The 26430-nt window shown below is 48.0% G+C and overlaps 1 protein-coding gene across 7 annotated transcripts in view; it reads left to right on the top strand.

The window, feature by feature from the left end:
- Positions 1-26430, top strand: part of PTPRJ (protein tyrosine phosphatase receptor type J) — a 121283-nt gene that overhangs the window by 69554 nt on the left and 25299 nt on the right. For all 7 annotated transcript variants that reach the window (XM_029956351.1, XM_029956350.1, XM_029956354.1 and 4 more), the window contains 11 exons: positions 3313-3549; positions 4683-4907; positions 7653-7919; positions 10702-10962; positions 14171-14428; positions 15403-15675; positions 17597-17887; positions 21455-21586; positions 23059-23269; positions 23380-23504; positions 25222-25309. In XM_029956351.1, coding sequence (XP_029812211.1) covers positions 3313-3549; positions 4683-4907; positions 7653-7919; positions 10702-10962; positions 14171-14428; positions 15403-15675; positions 17597-17887; positions 21455-21586; positions 23059-23269; positions 23380-23504; positions 25222-25309 — 2368 coding nt within the window. The remainder of the gene's footprint in view (positions 1-3312; positions 3550-4682; positions 4908-7652; positions 7920-10701; positions 10963-14170; positions 14429-15402; positions 15676-17596; positions 17888-21454; positions 21587-23058; positions 23270-23379; positions 23505-25221; positions 25310-26430) is intronic.

The following is a 26430-nucleotide window of genomic DNA, read 5'->3' as shown; positions in this document are numbered from 1 at the left end:
ATTGTGGAAGAGGAGGAGAAAAGATTCTATACTGGGTCAAGCCCAGGAGTCGAGGTGGCTGCGTGATTCGGTATTCAGGTCCTGGGTGCTCTGGGAGGTTTTAAGTAATTCCAGCTGTCCACTTTTAAAAATCTTTTCCTGTGATTGGCTAATATTTACCTTTCTGCTAAGACTTGGGCGCAGAGACCTCGTTAGACGTGTGTCTTGCTGGTGTCTAACCAGCAGGCTTCTCTTAAGCCTCGCAGGGAAGTTGACACTGTTTCTATTCTCAGCAGTTTTTGCTGGGCCGGGAAGTCTGGTCTCCTTTATGGAGCAGGGTGTGTTTCATATGAAGTAATAGCCAGTGACGTTCGCTCAGGTGTAGATTTTTATTTAGCTTAGATGTCAGTGCCCAGAGGCGCTGTTACAGCGGCAGATTTAGCTCGTTCTCTCTTTTTTAAGCAGAGAAGAATCAAAAATACAAAAAAGAGACAAAGAGCTCTTTTAAGCTGGGAAGAACCGAAACTTTAAAAACGAGATCTTCCTTTGGTTTTTCTGACCGGGGATGTGATCTCTGGCTGGTGAAGGCCGCCGGAGCGCCGTCGCTGGAAGACTGCGGCTCCTTCTCTGGAAGGAACATGGAACAGGCCAGCGACACTGTCGGTTCTCAGCAGGGGTTTTTGTCTTTTTTAAGCCAGGAAACTGTTTCTTTAAATAAAGCCTTGCCCGGAAGCCCAAAGAGTAACACGAACTGGAGAGAGAGGAGCTCTAGGCGCGGGCTGTCACCCATGCCCTCCGAACACTCGAGGTGCTCCTCAGAGCACAGGTTCAGAGGCCGAAAGACACCCCTGCGGTGGAGGTTTGCTCTGTCGTGAAGGAGAGAGGGGCAGGAGGGGAGGGCGGGGAGAGGGTGGAAGAGACTGAAGGGGAGAAGAAGATGGAATTCAGCAGTGGTGATGGGGATGAGGTGAACAGTGATGGTGACCACGGGCGAGAGGTGGTGGAAAGGTGGCAGGAAGCACCCAGCCGAGGAGCTGAGCACCTCACCCCACCTGAAAGCCCCCGGGGCAAGGTCCTGCGCCTCAGCTGCTGTTTATTGAGCACGTACTAGGTATTAGTTGTTCTTTTTTTAAATTAAAAGTGTTTTTTAAAATGTTTTTATTTTTGAGAGAAAGAGAGCGAGTGAAAGAGCACACAAGCGAGTGGAGGAGGGGCAGAGAGAGAGGGAGACATAGAATCTGAAGCAGGCTCTGGGCTCTGAACTGTCAGCACAGAGCCTGACGTGGCACTTGAACCCACAAACTGTGAGATCATGACCTGAGCCGGAATCGGACGCTCAACCTAGGCACCCCTCATTTTTAAATTGTTTATTTATTTATTTATTTATTTATTTATTTATTAACATTTTAAAAATGTTTATTTTTGAGACAGAGACAGAGCAGGAGTGGGGGAGGGACAGAGAGAGAGGGAGATCCAGAATCTGAAGTAGGCTCCAGGTTCTGAGCTGTCAGCACAGAGCCTGATATGAGGCTTGAATCCACAGACTGTGAGATCATGACCTGAGCTGAGGTTAGCCGCTTAACCAACTGAGCCACCCAGGTGCCCCCTTTTTTAATTTTTAATTTAAAAACTTTTTTTTAAGAGATGGAGAGAGAGTATGTGTGGGGGAGGGGCAGAGGAAGGGAGACACAGGATCTGAAGCAGGCTCCAGGCTCTGTCAGTGTAGAGCCCGACACGGGGCTCGAACTCACAAACTGTGATCATGACCTGAGCAGAAGTTGGCTGGTCAGCTGACTGCACCACCCAGGGGCCTCTAAGTGCTTAGTTGTTCTTAATACATTATCCTGTCCTCACAATAGCCCTGAGGGCCACTGTGAAGAACTGTAAAGCCAACCAGTTAGGTTTCTTCTGAGGGCTCAGAGTTACTGAGCATGAGGTGGTGGGAGCCCAGGGACACTGGCCCCACAGCACCTGGCACACCGTAGCTGGTGCCCTTTACCTGGGGTCTTTCCGCTGGCTACTGTATTGGTGTTACGTTTCTTTAAACAAAAATAAAGGACACACAAGTGACCCCATTTAGAAGTCTTTGTATCCAGGGGCAACTGGGTGGCTCAGTCAGTTAAGCATCTGACTCCTTATTTTGGTTCTGGTCATGATCTCACAGTTTGTAAGTTCGAGCCCTGCATCAGGCTCTGCACTGACTGCTTGACAGTCTCTCTCTCTCCCTTTCTCTCTGTCTCTTCTCTGCTCACGCATGTTCTTTCTCTCTCCCGCTCTCTAAGTAAGTAAAACTTAAAAAAAGAAAAGAAACCTTTGCATCCCAGATGTTTGATGGGAAGAGTAGAGTCACTGAGCAGCGTGTCTTCCAGTCCAGCCCCTGCAGACCGCTGGCAGGGTTTTGTGTCTCTGCACCATGACCTGTGCTCTGTGTGCTCAGAGCCAGAGCCGGGGGTTCCCCGGCGCCCCTGCTGATGTGCGTTCTTGAGCACATCACTCCGCCTCTTGGTATTTCCACATCCCCATCTCCAGAATGAAGAGAATGGAGGCTATTTTGGCTGACGTGGCTGCTTTATGCTGCAGCCAGACAAATACGGTGATGGGGAGAATGGCAGTGGGGATTGGAAGCCTTCTGAGAACCCCCTGGGGCTTGGCATACAGGGACAAGCTCCTTAGATGAAATGTCTGGGTGCTATGAAATGATATTGTTACTGTAGTGTTGAATTGAGCCCCTTTAGACGTAGCAAACAACTGCTTTATTTGGTGCTTTGTTCCTAATGCCCCAAGCAAATATGATTAAATGCCACAGTTTGACAGTTTCTTTTTTCTTTTTAGATGTTTATTTTTGAGAGAGAGAGAGAGAGAGAGAGAGAGAGAGAGAGAGAGCGAGCGTGCACGTGAGTGAGCACAAGCAGGGAGGGACAGAGACGCACAGAATCTGAAGCAGGCTCCAGGCTCTGAGCTCTCTGCACAGAGCTTGACGCGGGGCTCGAACCCATGAACCCTGAGATCATGACCTGAGCCAAAGTCGGACACTTAGCTGACTGAGCCACCCAGGCAGTTTGACAATTTAAAAGACAGTTTTGAAGAGTGTCACATCACTGTTGAAGGTAACTGCTGTGGAGAACAGTAGAGATCCTAAAAGTCTTTGACTATAGGTTTATTCTTTTCTGTATCATTTCCTGCTGTGAAATGATGGAATAGCACAGGACCCTGATATAGAAAAAGTATTTTTAGTGAGTCACATTGAAACATCAGCCACCCCAGTCTTTCTTAATGAAATATGACTGCAAATATCTTGTTCCATCAATGCCCATTGTGTGTTTTTTAAAACAGAGCCGAGTCAAGTTTCTGATCTCCGTGTTTCCTTCGTGGGTGTGACACAAGTCACCCTTACCTGGAAGAATGGCAATGACACTGTCACCTGCCGGATGCTCCTTGAAGCCATCGAAAGTCATAACACGTTGCCTCAAGTCTCAGCGGTCAGTATATCACACCTGACACCAGGGATTCAACACAAGATCACCCTGTGTCTTTCAGAATCAAATGAGGAAGACAGAGAGAGGGGCGTAGGTGAGTTACCAAAGTGTGCTTCTCATCTGCCATGATGGTTTTGACTTTGTCACTTAATCGTTTTAAGAAATTTCATTCTTGTATTTGTATAGAGTTTTAGAATTTCTAGAGGGCTTTCCTCCACATTTTAGTTTCACGCCACATCTGTATGAGGAAGGAGGGAAATGTTCTTATTTTATAGGTCAGATCATTGGGGTTCAGAATGGTGACAGAGGCTGAAACTTTCTGAACCTGGCATTGTGGAAAGGAGCTGGCCCCTTTAGCTATTTAAACTTTCAGTTGAATGAATAATAGATGCGTTAACCCAGGTAGGGCCATTGGACGAACTTGCCACGTCTGTTGTGAAAAGGGAAGCTTAGCAAGCAAGTCCAGCAGATGTCCTCTGCATTGACGATGGGGTAGCCATTTAAAGATTTTAAGCATTTTCAGAGGTAGCCTGTGATTTGAGAGCAAGTGCTTTTTCCTCATTTTCCACATAAGGAAACAGTACTACAACGTGGGTGTTAGGATTGTTGACTAATAAGTGACAGAAACCAGACTTTGAATAGCTTGGGCTAGAAAAGCCACTTGCTGGCTCATGTCTGTTTTCCTGCTTGGGCAGCAAGGCTTTGCTTGAAGCAAGAGATGAGGGGACTCCTGTCTCCTCCACCTGCTTCCTTCCGTATCAGCCTTGACCTCAGAGTGGTTCCTGCCCCACAGCTCAGGGAGAAATGGTTCCCAGCAGGTCCCCCGATTCACCTCCTGTCAGAAGGGATCTGACGCAGGGGAGAAATTCCTGGAGTGAGATCAGATTAGCCAAATTAGAGTCCACTGACTGTGCGCAGATGACCACCTTTGGAGTTGGGTGGGAGATGATTTTCCTGAAAGAAAGGGAAGAGCTGGAAACAGTGGCTTTGGAAGGAGATGGGTGGCGCTACATGAGATAAAGGGAAATGAAACATCTGCTGAAAGTCAGGGTCCTTCTAGGAGGATGTGTCTCTCTACGTGGGAGGAAGGGAAGAATTTGTGGTGTAGTGACTGTGGGTGCTGGGTGCTGTCCGATGCGTCCTCTTACGGGGAAGGTGGTGTGGGCGGACAGATGTTTTTGCAAGTTCAAATGCAGTTAATGTCTTTGATTTTTGTGGTGGAAACAGAGGCCAACACCACAGAGAGCTTCTCCCAGCAACCCCGGAACCGCATGGCCCCCGTGTCTGGATGCCAGCTCAAACATGCCATCCTGTCTTCGGACCGTCTTCTGACCAGAGACACGGAAGTCCTGATCATGGGCTTGGGGCCTGACACACAGTACAACGCCTCTGTCTATTCTCAAGCAGCAGATGGCACAGAAGGACAGCCCCAGCTCATAACTTTCAGGACACGTAGGTTGAATTTTTTTTAATGTGTATTTTTGAGAGACAGAGAGAGAGCACGTGTGAGTGAGTGAGCGTGAGCGGGGGAGGGGCAGAGAGAGAGGGAGACAGACTCCAAAGCAGGCCCTAGGCTCTGAGCTGTCAGCCCAGAACCTGATGAGGGGCTCGAACTCATGAACCATGAGATCATGACCTGAGTCAAAGTCGGAGGCTTAACTGACTGAGCTCCAGGCTCAGCCCCAGGTACATTAATTTTGTAGAAGGTCTTCAAGCCAGCGTTTTCCAGCGTCCACTTTTGTGTTCTGTGATTCCCATCTCTACATTATCTCTTCCTTCACAAGTACTTGTGTTGTCACAGGGAGTTTTCTGGAAGAGATTTTAACAGAGCACATCCAGTGAGTTTCTTCTTAACTCTGTAGCCCAGATGCTTCTTTCTTTCAAAAGCTCATGGAAGCTTATTGGGTGGCTTGTATGTGCAGACGTGAGGTGCTACCTCATGTCTTCCTTTCATGCACCTGAGCCATGGAGGGAGAGGGGTGGGGACTGGGCGACAAGGGCAGAAAATAAGACCAGAGTCCAGGAAGTCTGGAAGGCTGGAGCGCATGGGACCTGGTAACACCACCAGGAGTCAGAGTCCCAAGATGGGGAGGCTGTCACTTTCCTGATTTCTGGATGGCTGTGTTGGGGAAGGGAGTGTGGTCCTCTGGCTTCTACGTGCATGACAGGCACTTCCTCGCACCAGGGCGGATCTGGTCCTGTTGGGGGCCACCCAGGTGACATGTGGCCACTGTCCACTGCAGCTGCCTGCTGAGTGCTCTGGACATTGGAAGGCTGGAGCACAGGCTTAACATCAAATCCCAAGGGAAGGACTCTTCTAGGCAGGATTTGAACCAGCTTTGAAGAGAGAATAGCATTTGGATAAAGGGAGAGAGGGAGGAAGACATGTCCCCTGAGGAAGCATCATGAGTGGAAGTGCAGGTGGTGGACCCAGAGGTATGAAGCTGGAGAGGCACCAGGAACGGGTGACAGCCCAAGAACCCTGATAATTCTGGAGGGGTTGACTTCATTCCTAGAGGGCTGTGTGCTTGCAAGTTGTGTGTCCCTCTCAGTGGTGGTTACTGGCCGGACCATGTTACTTGCAGGGGCTGGACAGTCTGGGCAGGACGCCTGTGACAAGTCGTGTCTGTAAAGACTTACTGCTTTTCCGGGTGTCCACCTTGAGGGAGGGTCCACTTGTGTCCTCCTTCCTTCTTTCCTCTTCTACTGGTGATGCTAGCGTGGGGGTGGCGAGGGGAGGATATAGCTATAAGAAAGTCCATTTGGCTTCTGGGGACCCTCAGTGACCAGGCAGGTTGGCAGGTGGGAGGGCTCCGTGTCTAGACGGTGGGACAGGAGGAGGAAGAGCGGGAGGAAGGGGCGCCTGGGTGGCTCAGTTGGTTACCATCCAACTTTGGCTCAGGTCATGATCTCATGGTTCCTGAGTTTGAGTCCCACATGGGGTTTTGTGCTGACAGCTCAGAACTGGGAACCTGCTTCAGATTCTGTGTCTCCTTCTCTCTCTGCCCCTCCCTGCTTACTCTCTCTCTCTCTCTTTCTTTCTCTGTCAAAAATAAATAAACATTAAAAGAATAAATAGTGATTGCATCTTAGGCTTTCAGATATATGGATATACATAGCCTGGTTTGTGTCGAACTGTCCTAGCACTTGATGATAATCATTATAGTAACCTTAACCCTCTCTGCGTGGCACGCGTGTGTGTATGTGTGCATACCTAGACGTACATACATGCACTCATATGTGTCTTACACCAGGCCTTTTTCAAGCAACTTGTTAGGTGGGATGAGATTAAGGAAATGATCAGAGCATGTTGAGGCACGGGAGATTAGCTGTGGTAGAAGGTCACCTCTAAGGCTGATGAGCAGGGGGAAGAGATGGTAACTTCTGGAGCCTGGTGGGGGCTGGGCCAGTGGAAGAGGCAGCGTGTTAGAACAGGCAGCCCACAGCGGAGGCACGTGGGAGAATCACTTCGCTGCTTACGCCTCCGCCTGCCCATCGCCTGCTCCCATGGCTTGCAGGTGGAACCCAGTCCCAGGTCCTCTGGCAGGGCCCCTCCTTCCTGCCAACCCCGGTGATGCACCGTGTAGGGATCAGCCTTCCAGGGCACAGAGCAGGCAGGAGATGGATGGAGGATGGATGGGGAGGGTGGGGGGGGGGCAGTGGCAGATAACTAGAACTCTGTGTCATCTTTTCTCGAGGTTAGGAGTGTTACCCTGATTTTGCAGATGAGGAAACTGAGTTCCCATGATTTTCCTCTGAACTACCTGGCCATTAATCCAGAACTAACCTTGGAACCCAGACCTGCCTTGTGCTAACGTGTGTGATCTTTAATGGGTCCTGTATAATTCTTTCTGGGAGGGTTTATGCTTGAGAGTGCGTCTGGGTCACCCCAAGGCCTGGGCAGGCGTGTCATCGTCTGAGGAGCTGTCAGATCGCTAAGAGGAGACCCACAAGGAGAACAAAGCATAAGTATGCAGTTGCGATTGGCCACGCTGTTTCTTCGCTGAGGATGAGGCTGATCTTTGCTGGGACCCCCCCCCCCATGCGTTGGTGGATGAAATGTGGTGAAATGGTGTAGGATAGGAAGGCATGATCCCTGAGAGCCTTTTTTATAGTAGAAGACATGATAGTTTGTCTGTGTCTCTCTTTCTGGCTCGGCCATTCTGATTACTGTTAACGCGTCTTGTGTCTTCACAGTTGCCAGTCAGGTGCTTGACCTCAGAGTTGTGAGCATCAACGCAACAAGCATGAACCTGACCTGGAAAATCAATGATAATGAGTCGCCCTCTGTCTATACCTACAAGATACAAGTCACTGGGGAGACTGATTCCTTCACCCTCAATGTCAGTGAGACTCAGGTCATCATTACTTCACTCAACTCGAGCACCTTATACAACATCACAGTGCATCCTTTCTTTGGCAACAGTTCCGAGGGCGTGCCGGGTTTTCTCCAAGTGTACACCCGTGAGTTCACTCATTGCTTTGCTAACCTTTCTCACCTGCCTGCTGTGTGCCAGGCCCAGGTATGTGTCCCTACTCTCCAGGAAAACACAGCTCCGTGTGTGAGCCCACAGGGACTCTTACCTCCTTCCGGATGTGCGCTGTAATAACGGTGATCGTTGACTGACCCACCCCACATGCCGAGCATGGTGCGCATGCTTTCCTTGCACTGTCTTCTTTTTATTTTATTTTTTTACACTCTTAAATTTTATTTTGAGAGAGAGAGAGTGAGCATGTGCACACAGGAAGAACAGAGAGAGGGGGAGAAAGAATCCCAAGCAGGTTCCACGCTGTTGGCACAGAGCCCAATGTGGGACTTGATCCCATGAACCACAAGATCATGACCTGAGCCACAATCAGGAGTTGGATGCTTAACCGACTGAGCCACCCAGGCGCCCCTCCTTGCTCTGTCTTATGTGATGTTCATAAGTCTGTGACATGGTTGGGATGAGGGAGCCGTGGCTGAGGGAGGTGTCGGTGGTCGGTGTGACACACGTGGCAGAGGTGGGACCGGCAGCTGGGCTGTCTTGACTACAGCCTGTGCTTGTAACGACCATTCATTCTAGTGTCGGAGGGGCAAATTGATGCGTGGAGACTAAAAGAACCTGGATATTCCTGTCCCTTTGTCCTTTGGATACTGACGTTACAGGGAAGCAGGGCACAGATATATGTCATCCTTTCTTTGCTTAACTGTGCTTTAAAGAGAGGATGATAGACAGCAAAAAAAAGCTTTTTATTCCGGGGCACATGGGGGGCTCAGTCGGTTAAGCGTCTGACTTCGGCTCAGGTTGTGATCTCACAGTTTGTGGGCTCTAGCTCTGCATCCAGGTTGATGCTGAGCCTAGAGTCTGCTTCAGATTCCTTTCTTCTTCTCTCTCTGCCCCTCCCCCACATGCTTGCTCTCTCAAAAATAAATAAACATTAAAAAAAAAACTTTTCTGATCCAAAGAAGGTCCAATAATTAAACTAAAGCAATAATGGTATACCCATAGTACATGGGAAAATAGTATGAGTTTTGTACTGTACCGGGTGCTTTACGTGTATTGCCGTGGCCTCCAGGATCCCTGTTTTACAGATAAGGAAGCGACAGCTCCACTCAGCTGAGTGATTTGCTCAAGGCCACAGAGCTAGCCTGCAAGTGGCAGTGCGGAGACTTGAGCCCAGGGGTGCCTGGCTCTGGACCCAGGGCTCGGTTTGCAGGATGCTTTACTGGGGTGTCTGTTGCTTCCTAGGAAGCACACCTTAGGCACCTTCACAAATGTCTTTTGGACATTTGTCCCTTCCTCACCTTTTACATTTTTACTCTTCAGTCCCTTTAATAGTTAGGATTAGGTTTGGCTGTAACCAAAAACTCCCCCAGTATGCATGGCTTAAACAAAACAAAAGTTTGTTTCTTTGTCCTTGTAAAAGCAGCGCAGTGCTAGGCAAGATGGGATGGTAGGGTATCAGCCAGGGCTCCACTGCCGGAAACCGAAGCTTGAAACTTAATCCTGGGAGCTGAGGGTTTGCAGAGTGACTGGGAGGGCTGGTGTGTTATTTTGCTAGGGCTACTGGCTCAGGTACCACAGTCTGGGGAGCTGAAGCAACAGAAATTTATTTTCTCACAGTTCTGGAGGCAAGAAGTCTGAGACCAAGGTGATGAATGGTTGGTTTCCTCTGAGGCCTCTCTCCTTGGCTTGAAGATGGCCGCCTTCTCCCTGTGTCTTCACGTGGTTGTCCTTTGGTCTGTGCATGACTGTGTCCTCTTCTTAGCAGGACACCAGTCATACTGGTTAGGGCCCACTCTAATGACCTCATCTTACCATAATCACCTCTTTAAAGACCCTGTCTCCAAATATACCGCATTCTGAGGCACTGAGTGTTAGGGCTTCAGCATATGAATTTTGAGGGGCCTTGATTCAACTCTTAACAGCTCAGGGAGCAGGCTTTAGGCTGGGACCCAGGAATGACTCCCACACTAAGGGTGCAGTCTTGTCACAGTCTGCAATCCCCCACTGTAGGTGTTGGCTCCAGAAATATATGTTCTGAGCTGTAATCCGGGGATCAGGGAGCCATGGGTGCCATCAGAGCCATGGTACTCATTCTGCAGTGAGGTAGCCTGACCTCTGGGTGTTGCATCTACATTCCAGCTACAAGGAGGAAGAAGGGCAGAAGGTAGTGCTCCCTGCTTTCGTGAGACTTCCTAAAAGTCATACAGTACTTCTGCTCACATCCCATTGGCCAGAACTTAGCTACATAGCTAACCTAGCAGCAAAGGAGGCTGGGAAATGTAGTCTTTATTTCTGACAGCCAGGTACACTGCTAAAAAGCTGGGGCTGTATGACTAAGGAAAGAGCCAGGTAGGGAATGGGTTTTGGGTCAACAGCAGCCTCTGCAGCATGTTCCTAAACAGAGGTTCTGGGAGGCCTAATAATGTATTCGAGATAAAGCAGCCAGCCACAGCCAAGGTCCTGCCTCAGAGCGGTAGCTCTTACCCATGTGGGTTCACGCCTCCTCTCATTTCTGGTGAATGACTTTGTACAACTAAGCATGCAGTGTCTATGTTCTTGCAGCCAACGGTTTTCTCAACAGCCAGAAATACCAGTCGCTGAGGGGCTCGTGTTGTAGATGATAATACAAAGAAGAGAGAAAGGTCAGATGTCCCCAAGTGTGCATTTAATCTCAATGTAAATGTTTCTCGAGGTTCAGTCACCCTGTCTTCTGTAGAAACAGGTTCTAAATCTAGTTGTTTACTCTCTTCCCTCAGCCCCCCATCCAGTTTCCGATTTTCGAGTGACGAGTGTCCGCACGAGGGAAATTGGCTTAGCCTGGAGCAGCAATGACGCAGATTTCTTTAAGATACTCACCACAGAGGACGGAGCTGGAAAACCTCTGCTGGAAGCGGCCACCCCAAACCAAAGCATTGTCATCGGTGGCTTATACCCTGGAACCAAGTATCGTTTTGAAATATTTCCACAAGGACCAAATGGGACAGAAGGGGAGTCCCAGATGGTTTACGGTAGAACTGGTAAGCAAATAGGCTGTGTTCTCTTAAAACAGTGGTGTTTCTTAAAGGAAACCAGTGTAATTTATAATGTCACGTTTTCCAAATATTGCTTTTAATTATCTAGTAAAAATCTTAAAAACATTTATAATGACAGTGATGAATTTTCATTATGGAAAATATACAGACAACCAAAAGAAGAAGATCACATAGTACATTATCAACCAGAAATCATCATTGATAACTTTTGGTGTATTTTTGATGTATGAGATAATCATTGATAACTTTTCTTTTGATTTTACAGTTTTAAGATACATACAGATGTGTGTGTCTATATATTTATTTATTGAGTGAGCGGGGGAGGGGCAGAGGGAGAGAGAAGTCATGGGGTTCCAGCTCATGAATCGTGAGATCATGACCTGAGCCGAAATCAAGAGTCAGATGCTCAACCAGCTGAACCACCTAGGTGCCCCTATAGATTTTTTCTTTTATGAACATTGAAGTCATCCTATTCATGTGGTTTTATAATCTGCTTTTTTCCATGTAGCCACTTATTATGAATATTTTTCCCTGTCAATATAAATATTTCTACAGGATGATTTTAATATATTCCTGGCATTCCATTGTCTTAGGGTTCAACAGATAATAGTGGTCCGTGGGCCACATCTGGCCATTGCCTGTTTTTATAAATAAAGTTTTATTAGAACACAACCATGCTCATGTGTATATATACTATCTATAACTTGATTTGGGCTAGAAATGAGTAGTTGCAACAGAAAATATATGGCCCACAGAGCTTAAAATACTTATTCTGTGTCCCTTAAAGGAAAACATGGTTGACTTGTGGGCTAGATTACTACCCAAAGTGTGATCCAGGGATCCCTGAGAGTCCCCTAGATTCTTTCAAGGGGTTGATGAATTGTTATTATCATACTGTTACTAAAGTGTTTCTTGGCATTTTGACTTATGATGAGTGTATAATGGAGCTTTCCAGATGCTGTATGACAAGCGATGATGTCACTCTGATGGCTAATGGAATGTATGGTTGTGTATTCTTATGTTTTAAAAAATTCTTCATTTTTTATTTCTAATACAGTAAATATAAATATAGCCTACATAAATAAAAGTTCTCTTTTAAGAAGTAAAGGGGTCCTAAGATTCAAAAGTTCAAGAACTACTGTTAAGGATGTATTGTAAATGATTGAAGTACTACCCTGTTGTTGGACAAGTAGATTGTAGATTATTTAGTCTTTCATAAATAGCGTTATTCTTTGGGGCTAAGTGATATTGATAAAAGTATTTCATGGAAACAATTTAATGTACATTACTATTTTTAAAATTTGAAATAGTTTTTTTGGGAAAGCTTGGAAAACATAAACTATTCCTTGAGTTTTGATTGTAAGAGAATTGAAATCTTTTATAAAGAAATGAGACTAATTCCTTTAGCCGCACATGAAATCATTTGGGCTTTTGAGATTCTCCTTGTGTAGGTTTCCTCAACTCTGTTGGTTGGGTGAAGGCATTGTTAGTTCCTTGAAAGATCTGTTTCCAAAATAAGGGACTCCTAGAGTGGATTCCTTAGATAAAATGCAGTAATTCCTTTTCAGATCTGAATTTTATTCTTTTTCCTTTTTTAATTAAAAATTTTTTTAATGTTTATTTTTGAGAGAGATGGAGCATGAGTGGGGGAAGGGGAGAGAGAGAGGCTTCAGGCTTGGAGCTGTCAGCAGAGAGCCCGATGTGGGCCTCAGACTCATGAACTCTGAGATCAGGACTTGAGCCGAAGCTGGATACTTACCTAACTGAGCCACCCAGGCACCCCTAAAGTCTGAATTTTAGATTAGACTGTTGATATGGGGTCTTAACATCAACATATATTTCTATTTTTCTTTTGAGAATGTCAGTAACGACATGTTGGGGGACACTTGATACTGTGTGACTTGCCAATCCCCAGAACTTAATGTGATGATAGCTTAATATGTTGGGGGTCTACAAAGTGCTGGGCTCTCATCTTTTATTTAAAAATTTTGGTCACAATCTTATGAGGTAGGTACTCTTAGCATCTCTGTTTTCCAGAGTAGGAGCTGGGAGTTTTGTGAGCTTTATAACTGGCCCAGAGTGACAAGGGAGTGAACTGCCTCTGGCTTTGAAGAATGAAGTTTATTTATTTTTGAGAAGCAGAGAGAGACTGAGCACAAGCAAGGGAGGGGCAGAGAGAGAGAGGGAGACACAGAATCCAAAGCAGGCTCCAGGCTCTGAGCTGTCAGCATGGAGCCTGACGTGGGATTCGAACCCAGGAATCGTGAGATGATTTGAGCCAAAGTTGGACGCTCAACTGAAGCCACTTAAAAAAAATAAACTTTGGAAGAGATAGTACATGCGTGTGGTACATGCATGTAAAACACACACCCACACCCACCCACCTACCACCCACCCACACACAGTACACAAACACACAAAAGGTTTTACAGGTAAAGAGAAAAATGTTTTGAAAGCAAGGGCAGAAAAGAGGCCCTGCTTACATAGTTATTTCTGGCCTCGATCTGTGTATGCGTATCACAGCTGGTTCAGTGTGCAGCGGTGAGATGGGCGGAGCAGGGAACCCGGAGCTCCCCCGTGGGAGAGTTCTCCTCTGGCCCCAGCTGGGAGGGTGGAGGGAGTATGTGTGCATGTGTGTTTTCCATTCTCCACTCTGGCCTCAAATACACCCAACCTAGCAAATGTCAACTGTCCATGTCAGTTTTTCTCTTCAGTATATGCCAATGTTACAGGAAGATGTTTTTTTGAGGGAGTTAGAGTAAACACTCTCACACACACACACACACCCCACACACTTTAATGAGCTATAATATATGCACTGAAAACACACATGTTGCAAGTGTGTAGTTTGATGAATTGTCACCAACTGAACCCATCGGGCCATCAGCACTCAGATCAGGAGTCTGAACATGACCTCCACTCTAGAAGCCTTCCCAAAGGGGGCATTTTTATTGCAAAAGCGAAAGGCCAGAGAACCGACAGGATGGATTAGTAAGCTCATCGGTGTTACAGAGGAGCTAAAATTCTCAAAAGACATGAGTGTGTGTGTTTCTTGCTTGTTTTGGAGTTAGCCCTTTGTGAACTCGTCTGAGACTTTGCTGGCCAAAGAGCAAGTTCTCCTCACACTTTGAGATAAAGCTGGGCATTAAGATGGTCCTTGACACTTCCTTTGTACCTCCTTTTCTCCCACCAGACCCCAGTGCTGTCTTTGACATCCAAGTGCTCAATGTCACCACAACCGGAATGGAGTTGGAGTGGGAGAATACAGACAACGGTTCTGAGTACACCTACCACCTAGTTATACAGTCTGAGCGCGGCTCTGAGCAGAAAACCAGTTCTGACAAAAAGATCATTCTCGAAGACTTGGTTCCAGGCACCTTATATAACATCACGATCTTTCCAGAAGTGAACCACATCCAGGGGACGCCCGGCTCCATAGCACAGTACACATGTAAGTCTCTTGGGACCCTCTGGCAAGGGCTGTTCTTCCTGACTGTCCTAGATGGTGGGAAGCAAGCATCGATTAAGTGGTGGCATAAGCGGCCACTGTGTCTCTGGGCTCCAGGTAGAATCTGAAGCTGCTTCAGCTGAAAACTTGGCTTCCACCAAGGTTCTGGTGTTCTCTTGGGGCGTTGGTGCTGAGCCATGTGAGCTTGGAATTGTCCTGAGAAGCAGAAAGATCCGATAAGCCTGGACAACATAATTATTCCATTCATTCCTTGGGAATACAGACTAGACGAGAGTCACCTTGTCTTGGTGACATTAGAAGATGCTGCTCAAATGGAGAGCTTTGCCTGCATAGTACTGAGGGAGGTGTCTTCTAATGTTTGACCTAACTATGGTAGAGATGATAGTTTGTATTATCTCTTTTGTATGTATTTTCCCTTTCACGAATCAGATTTCCAAAACAGATAGGAACTTATATCTGGAAAATATATTTCAGGTAAACTTAAAGTCTTAAAAAAGAAGCCTGAGAAATCAATTCTTTTGAGATTTAATCTGTATAATTATTTTCTGGATGTCTTTTTGGGAAGCCTTCTGTATTTTGAGTCAGCAAATGTTCGCTTGATTTATTCTCTCCCCAAAGGAGCCAGGCTGTTTTTAATTGTTTTAAGTTTTTTTTTAATTGTTTATTTATTTTTGAAAGAGAGAGAGAGAGGGAGAAAGAGAGAAGAGAGTGAGCACAAGCCAGGGGTGGGGGGCAGAGAGAGGGAGACACAGAGTGGAAGCAGGCTCCAGCCTCCGAGTTGTTAGCACAGAGCCCGGGGCTTGAACCCACAAACTGTGAGATCCTAACCTGAGCTGAAGTCAGATGCTTAACTGGCTGAGCCACCTAGGTGCCCCGGAGCCAGGCCATTTATAGATGCAGTAAATAAAATAGTCCTGGAATTCAAGGCTTATCCATGCCTTTTTTTTTTAACTAAGGGCCCAGCGATGTTGCCAACATTGATGTAAATACCAGCACCACAACAGCAGCCTTAATTTGGCAGAACTTTGATGAAGCTTCTCCCAGGTACACCTACCACCTTTTTATTGAGAAGGATGGAAATATCAGCAAAGTGCTAGTCACAGACATTGGCGTCACCTCTGCTACCGTCACTGAGTTAATACCTGGCTCGTCATACACAGTGGAGATCTTCACCCAAGTGGGAGATGTCACCACACCAATGGCATCCGGCAGACAGTCGTTCTGCACAGGTGAGTGGCCTCAGGTCCTCCCGGACTCTTTCCTGTGTGGTGCTGACCTTGCAGGTAGGTCTTCCACAGGCTTCAGTTTATTAGGATTCGTGTGGTTTGCAGTTACAGACCCTGAACTCTCTGAGAAAGCCTTATTAGGCTTCTTAGGGCTGTCTTGTCCCCCTCATTTATTCATCCAACAGATATTTATTGAACACTTACTGTGTGCCGAGCGCTGTGAAGTGACCCCCACCAGTCCCTGTGTTCCTGGAACTTATTCTGGTGGGGAAGGCAGATAATAAACAAGTCATCGGATGATGATTACTGCTAGGGAGAGGGAAAAGAACAGGGAAGGGGGAGATGGGATGTTTATCTAGGATGCTCTGGGAAGGCTTCCATGAGAAGGTGACTGTTGAGCTGAGACCTGAAGGAAGTGAAGGAGCCAGCTAGATGGCTGTCAGGGCGGAGAGCATTATAGGCAGAGGAAAGGCCGGTGCAAAGGCCCTGAGGCTGGAGTATGGCTGCTGCGTTGAAGGGAGAGCAGGAGGCCAGGGTGGCAGGAGTGGACCAACGGGAACAAGAGGGTGATGGGCAGGTGGTGAGGCCCCGAGAGGTGATGGGCCAGGAGAGAGGTGACATCCAGGTTTGTAGTTGGTGATTTGGCTTTCCCACTGAAAGTGATTGAAAAGGATATTGTTAAAATGGATGTCCAGCCTTTTTACCTTTCTCGATCCTTATCTCTCAGCGTAAAAAGTGCTGTAAAGAGAAGGGTAGCCCTGTGTTTAGCCGAGGGAGCTGTCAGAGAGCAACCCAGGGAATGTTCCACAGACGGCTGTGAGTACTCGGCTCACAGATCTGACAGGGGCACTTTTGTCACCCCGGCGCCTGTGCGCCACCTCATTCTTCATTCTCTTTGGACCGACGTCTTCTCTTCCTTAGACCAAGGTGCTCAGGTGTGTTCAGGCTGATTTAGAAGCGGAGGGCTCTCAGTGGATCAGCCTCCCTGGTAGCGTAGGAGCTGGAACCTTGATGACCTCTCACCTTTCGGGTGGAGCTGCTAAAGAAGCCCCTGTGGCTCCGAGTCACCCCTGCTCCTCGGGCGCCGTCCACCTGGTCTGGAGGCTGATCTTTGGGATTGGGTGCCTTCCACTGCTAAGACTTATCCTCGCTGTAATTATTGGGGTCTACAGCAAGAGGAAGATGTATACAAGTATTCATGACTGGGGGTGGGGCTGTGGGGGTAGCAGTGCCTCGGGCAGGTTCCTTTTCCTGCTGTAAAATACTGCTGCATGAAAGCAGTGACAGTACTCTCCCTCCAGCACCTTAGTACAGAGCCCTCTATTTACAGCAGTTTGGGGTCGGCCATCAACTCCATTGGTCCTCAGATAGGTAGAGACAAATAACTCCCCAGTTTAAAGACAAAGAAACTGATCCCATTTACTGTTGATTATTCAGCATGTGTGTGTGTACAAAATACCCTGGACTTGGAGTTAGAAAACCCGGGGTCCAGTGTTGGCTTTGGTGCCTAGCAACCAGGTCATCTTCAGCAACTTACACAACCTCTCTAAGCCTCAGGTGATTCATCGGCAAAGCGGGACAGTATTAACCCTACCGGCCCCGGAATGAAGGAGTGGCTGCCCCCAGACTGTTAGGATACCGCTAGCTGTCACTGAGCCCTGTTCCCTTCCAGGGTGGCGATTGACAGCCACTTTCATAGAATCCTCATACAGTCCTGCCACTGAGGCTCGGTTGGGTGACTGGCCCAGGATCATACAGTTCAGTAATGCCTGGGTCAAGGTCAGCCTCTGCCTCCTCTGCCATTCCGCATGACTGTCTCCTCATCACAGACGCACCGGGAGTCGGGAGTCGACTGTCCGCTAGGTGGCGGCATTTGCAACGGCACCGTCCTGGACCCTGGCGATGTGCTGTGCTTCCTTTGCAGATCCTGCACCAGTAGCCTCCTTCCGCTGCGAGGTGGTCCCCAAAGAGCCAACCTTGATTCTCAAGTGGGCTTGCCCTCCCGGCACCAACACAGGCTTCGGGCTGGAGATCAGCAGAGGGGCTTGGAAAAATGTGACAGAGCTGGACAGCTGCTCCTCGGAGAATGGCACCGAGTACAGGACGAATGTCACGTATTTGAATTTTTCTACCTCCTACAACATCAGCATCACTGCCTTGTCCTGTAACAAGACGGCATCTCCCATCCAAAACACCTGCCTCACTGGCATCACAGGTGCGCTTTGTGGGCAGCCCTGGAGAACACTGACCCGGCGTCCCTGCACGTGTGGCCTAGAAATTCATATACCTTTTAAAATTTCTGTTAATATATATATATTTAACTTTATTTATTTATTTTGAGAGACAGAGAGGCAGAATGAGTAGGGGCGGGGCAGAGGTGGGAGAGAGAGAATTCTAAGTAGGCTCTGTGCCACCAGTGCAGAGCCCGACATGGGGTTCGAACCCATGAAACCATGAGATCATGATGTGAGCTGAAACCACGAGTCAGACACTTAACCGACAGAGCCACCCAGGCTCCCCTAAACTACTTGTTTTCGCTGGCATAGACTGTTAATCCGAATCTACAGAAATCTAGTCTTAAAGAGCAGAGTAAGAGGAACTCATTTTTAACATCCTCCAAGTTTCCTTTGCTTTACAGAATAATTCACTGCCACATTTTCTTTTAGGTAGTAAGTTCCTGCATTATATTACATTAAAAAAGTATTTTCATAGAAATATTCAAATATACGCAGAAGTAGAGGAAAGTATAAAGAAACCTACATGTCCATCATCACCCAGTTAAATGTTTGTCGGAATTTGACCAACTTTCTTTCATTTATATCCTCCTCCCTGATTGGATTACTTTGAAACCAGTTCTGGTCATTCTATAGTTTTATTTTTAAGAAGTATTTCTCTCAAGATCGGGGCTCCTTTCCCCTTTCTTCTAGACATAACCATACTGCTATTATCATCACACTTAAAAACTGAGCAGTACTTTTATTTGCTATTATCATATGTCCAGTGAAGACTCTTATTTCCCTGGAATTCATATTGACAAGCCCTCCAGATGTTTTGGGGAGTGGGGGTCGCTTGCTGCATAGGGGAGTCCTTCTAATCAGACTTTTCAGGCTCTTCGTTCTTACGTTTTGTACTTGGAAGAAAGTTGCTTCTTATACTTTGCTTCATTTTCATCTGTCTCTTGCTCGCCGTGTCTTTGCCAACATTATGTCTTAGATCAACCTGGCGGGCTGGTTTTGCTTTGTGCTTTTTGACGCTTGGTTGTGTTTCCTTTAGGTTGTTCCTGGACAATTTCCAAAGAATTTGTGGTTAAAATAGTAAGAAAAAAAGACCTTGAAAAGTGGTTGATGGGTTCTGTGGTACAGAGTCTTGGGTTTAGATGCTCTGACCTGGGTTTGATTCTGAGTTCTGCCTTTTACGGGCTATGCGATCTCAGAAAAGCTACATAACCACTGTGAGCCTTGTTTTTTGTCATTATGAAAGGGGAAAATAATACTATCTTTCAGGACTGTTAAACAAATTAGATGAAGGTAATGTGTATGGAAGGGCACTTGAGAGCAACCATGTACAGCTGCTCATGTTGTGCACCACACAATTCCAGGGTGCACCATTCATATGGACTACAGTGTGCATGGGGCTCCTTGGAGTTGTGTAGTCGTATAGGATGGCCCTGGGTCACACTCCTTTGGGTTTCTTCAACACTCTAGAACATAATGGAAATAACGAACCTTCTTGTAGTTCTCTTTTATCATGTCATCTCTTGAGCTGTTGAGGGAAATATCTCTAGGGCTACACGCAGTGCCTCATGAAGAGAAGGAACTTGGTCAAAAATAGTTTCTGAAGCTGAACAGTACAGTAGGGTTGGATAAAGACCACTTATTTACTCAGCGATTCTTAGTTTTTAATCTGTAGCTCTCCTTTTCTTCAGATGAATTTTCATATACAAACGTAACATGTCTTTTATTTACTGTAAAAGTGGAGCTGTGATTTCTCTGAGAGAGGGAGGAAGTGTTGGCGGGATGGGGGAATTGGAGTGATGCTCTTTTAGCCAATATTTGTTCGTTGCACCATGTGTGCCTGGGTAAGGGGCAGTGGTGAGTAAGGCAGACAGGGCCCCTGGAGCATAGGATTCAGAGAAGCAGAGAGGGAAAGGGTTTCCAATCTTGCAGGTAGATAAGTTAGCTGGCCACCCACAGTCTGGTCCTCTCTGGGCAGCTCAAAGGCAGAGAGCTGTGGGGAATCCTGGGAGCCTGTGTCAGGAAGGCTTGGAGGTGGTTGACGATTAGGGGACAGCGCCTCCAAGTGGTCACTGCTGTCAGTTACTTGAGCGGTTGCTGAAGCCCAGTTCTGTCAGAGCTGCCCTGCCCGGCAGAATATGTGAGTCTCCTGCAGGATTTAACATGTTTTAGGAGCCACATTATAAAAGGTAAGAAGGCACAGCTGATAGTGACTTTGATCACATTTTTTAAACTCAGTATGTTTAAACTATTACCATTTCACCATGTAATCTGTGTGAAGTCAGTTACTGATGAGATACTTTGCATTCTTTTTTCATGCTGAGTCTTTGACGTCCAGGCTGTGTTTTACGTGTTCGAGTCTGGGCTGCTCACGTTTTTGGAGCCCAGCGGCTCCGGGCGGCTGGCGCTGCCGTGCTGGATGGCGCGGGCGTGGGAGTCTGGCGGTGGTGTTTTCGTTCAGCTTTCTCAGCCTCTCGGAGTCTTGAATATAATAATGAAAACATTCAGACTGTATGTGGGAGACTAATTTAGGTAGAATGTGTGTGTGTGTGTGTGGAGAAGGATCATCTTTAATTCAGTGTTTTCTTCCCTTTGTGTTCCTTCGGAGGGTGACTATAAGCTTAGCTCAGAAAGGGGAGGCGCGTCACCATGAGGGTCACTCGTGGTAGGCTTCTGTGTGTGCTTTTCTGGTTTTTAGGAGGAGGGTTGGTCGGGTTTCTCTAGTTGGCGTTTTAGACCAATGCCAGCAAAAGCGAGGACTTCAGTGTGAAGGCTGTGGAACAGGGACACGCCAGGTCTCAGGTGGAAGTGTGTTCTCTCCACTGCAGCTCTGCTTCCCTGCAGGGATCTGTTCTGTTCCGTCACGGTCCTCAGCCACCAAGCCATCTGGGGCCGCGTCCATGCAGTGGGCAGCTCACTGCTTAGAGTTCCAGCCCCACGGGCTCTCCGTCTATGGCTCTCCTCCTGCCCTGGTTCTCGGGATACGGCACCTGCCTCCTCTGGGTCAGAAGGGGCTGGGGAAACATACCAGAGGAAAATTGTTTTCAACCAACAAGGTTGCTGGGAGCCTCCTCCTGGCAGGTGGTGGGGCACGCTGATGGCGCCGCTGTGAGCTGGGGGGTCTGCTGTCTCTGTCCCCCACTGCCCTTCCCTGCCCCTTGCCGTGGATGAGCCCAGCACACCGCTCCCAGAGCAAGGGCAGGACTTGAGGGCACAGTAGCAGTGTCTCTTTAGTCATTTTGTTCCTTCTTCTTTTTTTTTTTTATTAAAAAAATACTTATTATTTTGAGAGAGAGAGAGAGAGAGAGAAAGAGAGACAGAGTATGAGCAGGGGAGGGGCAGAGAGAGAGAGAGAGAGAGACACAGAATCCAAAGCAGGCTGCATGCTCTGAGCTGTCAGCACAGAGCCCGCTGTAGGGCTCAAACCCATGAACCACAAGATCGTGACCTGAGCCAAAGTCAGACGTTTAACCGACTGAGCCATCCAGTCGCCCCTCTTCTTTGATTGCAAATGGTGGGTGATCATGTTTTGTTTTGTTCTGTTTCAGATCCCCCTTCTCCAGACGGATCCCCGAATATCACGTCCATCAGTCACAATTCGGTAAAGGTTGAGTTCAGTGGGTTTGAAGCCAGCCACGGACCCATCAAAGCTTATGCACTCATTCTTACCACTGGGGACGGTAAGGAGGGGTCAGTTACGGGTTAAACAGCCAGTGAGCCATGTCGTGACCGGGTGCCATTCCTGTGCCCACTGAGGCACATTAGAGATACATGCCTGTTTTTACACGGTCGCCCACGCTTTGGCTCTCAGAAGCTGGTGGGTGAGCTATTTGCCCGACGGTCTAGGTCAGGGTTGACAGACTTTCTGTAAAAAGCTGGATTACAAGGAGTTTCAGCTTTGCAGGCCACACAGTCTATATTGCAGCTCCCTGAGGCTCCCGTCGTGGGCGAGAGCAGCTGTGGAGGATGCGTGAGGAGGAGTGTGGCTGTCCCCATAAAGTGTGGTTGACCGGGAACAGGTGGCTGGCTGGATTGGGCCTGTGGGTCACACCTTGCTGACCTCTGATCTAGGTTTTTCTTCTCTTTTACTACATACAGACTTTAGTTGGCAGAATACTAGTCTTAAGCAACTCTCTCCCTCCCTCCCTCCTTTTCTCTCTCTCTGTCTCACACACACACACACACACACACACACACACACACACACACACACACCCCATACTCAAAAGGTGGCCATCTCTTGAAGGAAAACAGAAAGTAATTTGCATCTGTGGTGGGAACTTGCAAAGAGCACCCACACAGCCGAGAGAGGAGGAGGCCCCTGTGTCCCCTTCCCGACAGGGCTCCATGACGTTCTCCGGTGGGAAGGAGGAGGAGGGCACAACTGGAGGGTGTCTCTCTTACCTGTGTGTGGGTGCTTTGCAGGAGGCTGGGTGTTCAGGACCAAGTTTTGTTGTTTTTGTTGATTCTTTAATCTAAATGCGAACCACGCAGCGGCACCTCTGTCCATTCTCTCAGCCCGTGATACTGTCCTCACCTCCTGGAGGATGTAGAATTCAAGCGCCTTGGGAGGGGGGTGGGGATCCCGGAAGACAAGGACTTTCCTGGTGTCATAAACCCATTAGAGTCTCAGGAACTGCTGCTGAGATGTCTCAGTCTCTCTGGCTTTCTGTTTTGGGTCTGTTTCAAGTCATTTCGTTGGGAAGGTTTTTAGCGACATCCAAGCTTACCCCTTGCTGAATGAAGGAGGCGGTATTTCATAGTGACCAGACTGACCAGTACCAGCCTGTGGTGGATGAGACCATGCGCTGGAGTTGATGGGTTAGAGAATGACCGCACTGTGTGGATGGTGAGGCCTTGGGCCCAGGTCCTGTTAGCTTTCCCGGCCTTCATTTCCCCATCTGTTCGATGGGGCTAGTCAACATAGGTGATGAGACTGTTGTTACTTACTGTTGTTTAGCGCAGAGAGATTTTGTCAGCCAAGCACTTAGAGCTCAGTAGAGGTAAAGCCTGGACAGAGAGCACACTTGTGCTCCGTCATCATTGTCATCGTCATCGCCCAGTGTTAGCGTCATTATCGAGACGTGCGTGAGACGTAAACCTCTGTCTGCAACCACTTTCTTAGGACTTTCCTTCTGTGTGCCTTTCTTAGCCATTCGCCCGTCTGCAGATGTTTTGAGATACACGTATGAGGATTTCAAAAAGGGGGCCTCAAATACTTACGTGACGTACCTCATAACCACAGAGGAAAAGAGACGTTCTCAGGACTCGTCTGAAGTCTTGAAATACGAAATTGACGTCGGCAACGAGTCGACCACGCACGGCTACTACAACGGCAAGCTGGAGCCCCTGGGCTCCTACCGGTAATGCCCGGCGGCCCTTGCCCGTTGGGGCTGAGCCTCGTGAGTGCAAAGCCATACGTGCCTGGGGTGGTGGCCGTGTCCCAGCCGCCTCTTTGCTTGTCATCCTACAGGGCGTGTGTGGCCGGCTTCACCAACATCACCTTTAAGCCTCACAGTAACGGACTCATAGATGGGCCCGAGAGCTACGTGTCCTTCAGCCACTATTCGGATGCCGTTTCCTTGCCCCAGGATCCAGGTAGAGAAAGAACAATGGCGCTGTTAGCATTTCAGTGGGTTTTTGCGTCTGGTGTCCACGGGAAGCCTGGGTTTGTGTCTTCCATCCATTCTCATAATCACGGGGCCGTAGGAGGTGGGCCTTGGATGCCCGGGTTTCTGCATGCCTCCTTGGCCACCTGGGAGAGCTGGGCACACCTCTTAGAAGTCGAGATGTCATGTGGCCATCAGGACCCACATCTGTTCCCTTGACTGAGGTCCCCACCTGCCCCCACCCCCACACTCTCCCTTCATCGAGTGCCAGTTGCACTTCACTCCACCAACACCACGTGGTCCTTCGCTCGCAGTGTGGTTGTTTGTGTGGCCATGTGCCAGGCGCACAGTTTCACTTCAGTGCATAGAGCCTTTGAACGTCAGGATCAGAAGGAGCCACAGAAATCGCCTTGCCTCATTCCTCTGTAGAATTGAGGCTGTTAAGGCCCAGGGAGGGGCAGTGACTTGCCCGAGGTTACACAGTGGCCCAGAGGCAGGCCTGACGCTCTGGCCTCAGACTTCTTGTTGAGCGTACCTGACTTTGTCACACAGAACATTCAGGAGCTTCAGGGAGCATAATCTGTCTGCAGGCCAGAGATGGTGTGACTAACTGGTTTGTTAGTTTGTCTGGTTTTTTTTTTTTTTTTTTGTTTATTTATTTTATTTTTGAGAGAGAGAGAGAGAGGCAGCATGAGCAGGGGAGGGGCAGAGAGAGAGGGAGGCACAGAATCTGAAGCAGGCTCCAGGCTCTGAGCTGTCGGCACTCAGAGCTGAGAGTCTGACGCGGAGCTCAAACCCATGGACCGTGAGCTAATGAGCCGAAGTTGGACGCTTAACTCACTGAGCCACCCAAGCGCCCCCGTCTGGTTTTTATTCTCGATGGTTGTTGGCTTTGGGAACGAAGTCCCAGGTGCAAAGTGCAGGGAATCCCTGCAGCCTTCCCCAAGAAACAAATGGGTTTCAGGTCACGTTAGCACAGAGCTGCCAGTATTTCTGCTCACACGTGGGTGCCACGTCAGAAGTGGCAGGAACCCCGCAGAACATTTTGTGTTGTAGTTTTGAAACAGGGATCACTCTGTCCAACAGGCCCCAGTCCTGTGATGCTCTCTGCTGCCACCGACCTGCACCAGCGCGTTTCTACCTGGTTTTCTGCTTTATTTATTTTTTAAATGTTTAAAAAAATATAAATGTTTATTTTTGAGAGAGAGAGTGCACATGGGGGAGGGTCAGAGAGAAAGAGGGGGGACAGAGGATCTGAAGCAGGCTCTGTGCTAACAGCTGACAGCACAGAGCCTGATGTGGGGCTTGAACCCATGAACCGCAAGATTATGACCTGAGCCAAAGTCGGACGCTCAGCCAGCTGAGCCACCTGGTTTTCTCTTTTATACATTGGGCCGCTGCGTGTAATTTCATCTGAAGAAAGGAATCAGTGGTAAGAACAACTTGAAAATCACAGATGGCCCAGTTTTCTAGGTTTGCAGTTGAGGAAACTGAGGAGAGAGAAGTGACTTTCTCACGACCAGCCTGTTCATGGTGGACCGGGGACGGGGAACCCGGCTCCCAAATGCACAGGGTCACTTTATGTCCACAGGTGTTTAACACACACACACACACACACACACACACGCACGCACACTGGTTTGAGGACTCTGGGTCGGTTGTTCGTGAACATCTTCTGAAGTGCTTTCCATTTGGACTCTTCTCAGGTGTCATCTGCGGAGCGGTGTTTGGGTGCATCTTTGGTGCTCTGGTAATTGTGGCCGTGGGAGGCTTCATCTTCTGGAGGAAGAAAAGGTGACTTTTGCTCATGTTAATGATGATACCCTACTTTTTGTTTTTAATGTTTATTTATTTTTGACAGAGAAGAGAGAGACCGAGCATGAGCAGGGGAGGGGCAGAGAAAGATGGAGACACAGAATCTGAGGCAGGCTCTGGGCTCTGAGCTGTCAGCACGGAGCCTGACACGGGGCTCGAACTCACAAGCTGTAGATCATAACCTGAGCCAAAGTCGGATGCTTAACTGGCTGACCCACCCAGGCACCCCGATAGTACCCTAACTTTTAAAGGGGCTTTGTACTATGGAAATTCCAGACATTGACACAGTTGGAAGGACTCCTGTCATGAGCTCCCATGTCCCCATCACCCATACTCTTCACTATCTGGCCAGTTGCACTCCATCTCAGCCCCCTACGGCATCAGGTCATGGCAAACCCTGCACTCAGCATATGGTGCTCCTTGCGAACAGCACCCTCTGGTTCACAAGTCAGTTTTGTAGTGTTAAGAGATTTCATTTAAAATTTTTTCATCTTTTTTTTTTATGGTAACAATCTAGTTTTTCTTTTCTTTTCTTTTCTTTTTTAAAATAGTTTATTGTCAAATTGGTTTCCATACCACACCCAGTGCTCTTCCCCACAAGTGTCCTCCGCCATCACCACCACCTCTTCCCTCCCCGCTTCAACCCTCAGTTTGTTTTCAGTATTCAGTAGTTTCTCAAGTTTTGCATCCCTCTCTCTCCCCAACTCTCTTTCCCTCTTTCCCTCCCCCGGTCCTCCATTAGGTTTCTCCTGTTCTCCTATTAGACCTATGAGTGCAAACATATGGTATCTTTCTCTGCTTGACTTATTTCGCTTAGCATGACACCCTCGAAGTCCATCCACTTTGCTACAAATGGCCATATGTCATTCCCTCTCATTGCCATGTAGTACTCCATTGTGTATATAAACCACATCTTCTTGATCCACTCATCAGGTGATAGACATTTAGGCTCTTTCCATGATTTGGCTATTGTTGACAGTGCTGCTATGAACATTGGGGGACATGTGCCCCTATGCATCAGCACTTCTGTATCCCTTGGGTAAATCCCTAGCAGTGCTATTGCTGGGTCATAGGGGAGTTCTGTGGATAGTTTTTTGAGG

The sequence above is a fragment of the Suricata suricatta genome, chromosome 11, assembly GCF_006229205.1.
Source record: "Suricata suricatta isolate VVHF042 chromosome 11, meerkat_22Aug2017_6uvM2_HiC, whole genome shotgun sequence".
Taxonomy (NCBI): domain Eukaryota; kingdom Metazoa; phylum Chordata; class Mammalia; order Carnivora; family Herpestidae; genus Suricata; species Suricata suricatta.
The sequence above is the reverse complement of the archived record's forward strand: the minus strand, read 5'-3'. Positions and strand labels throughout refer to the sequence as shown.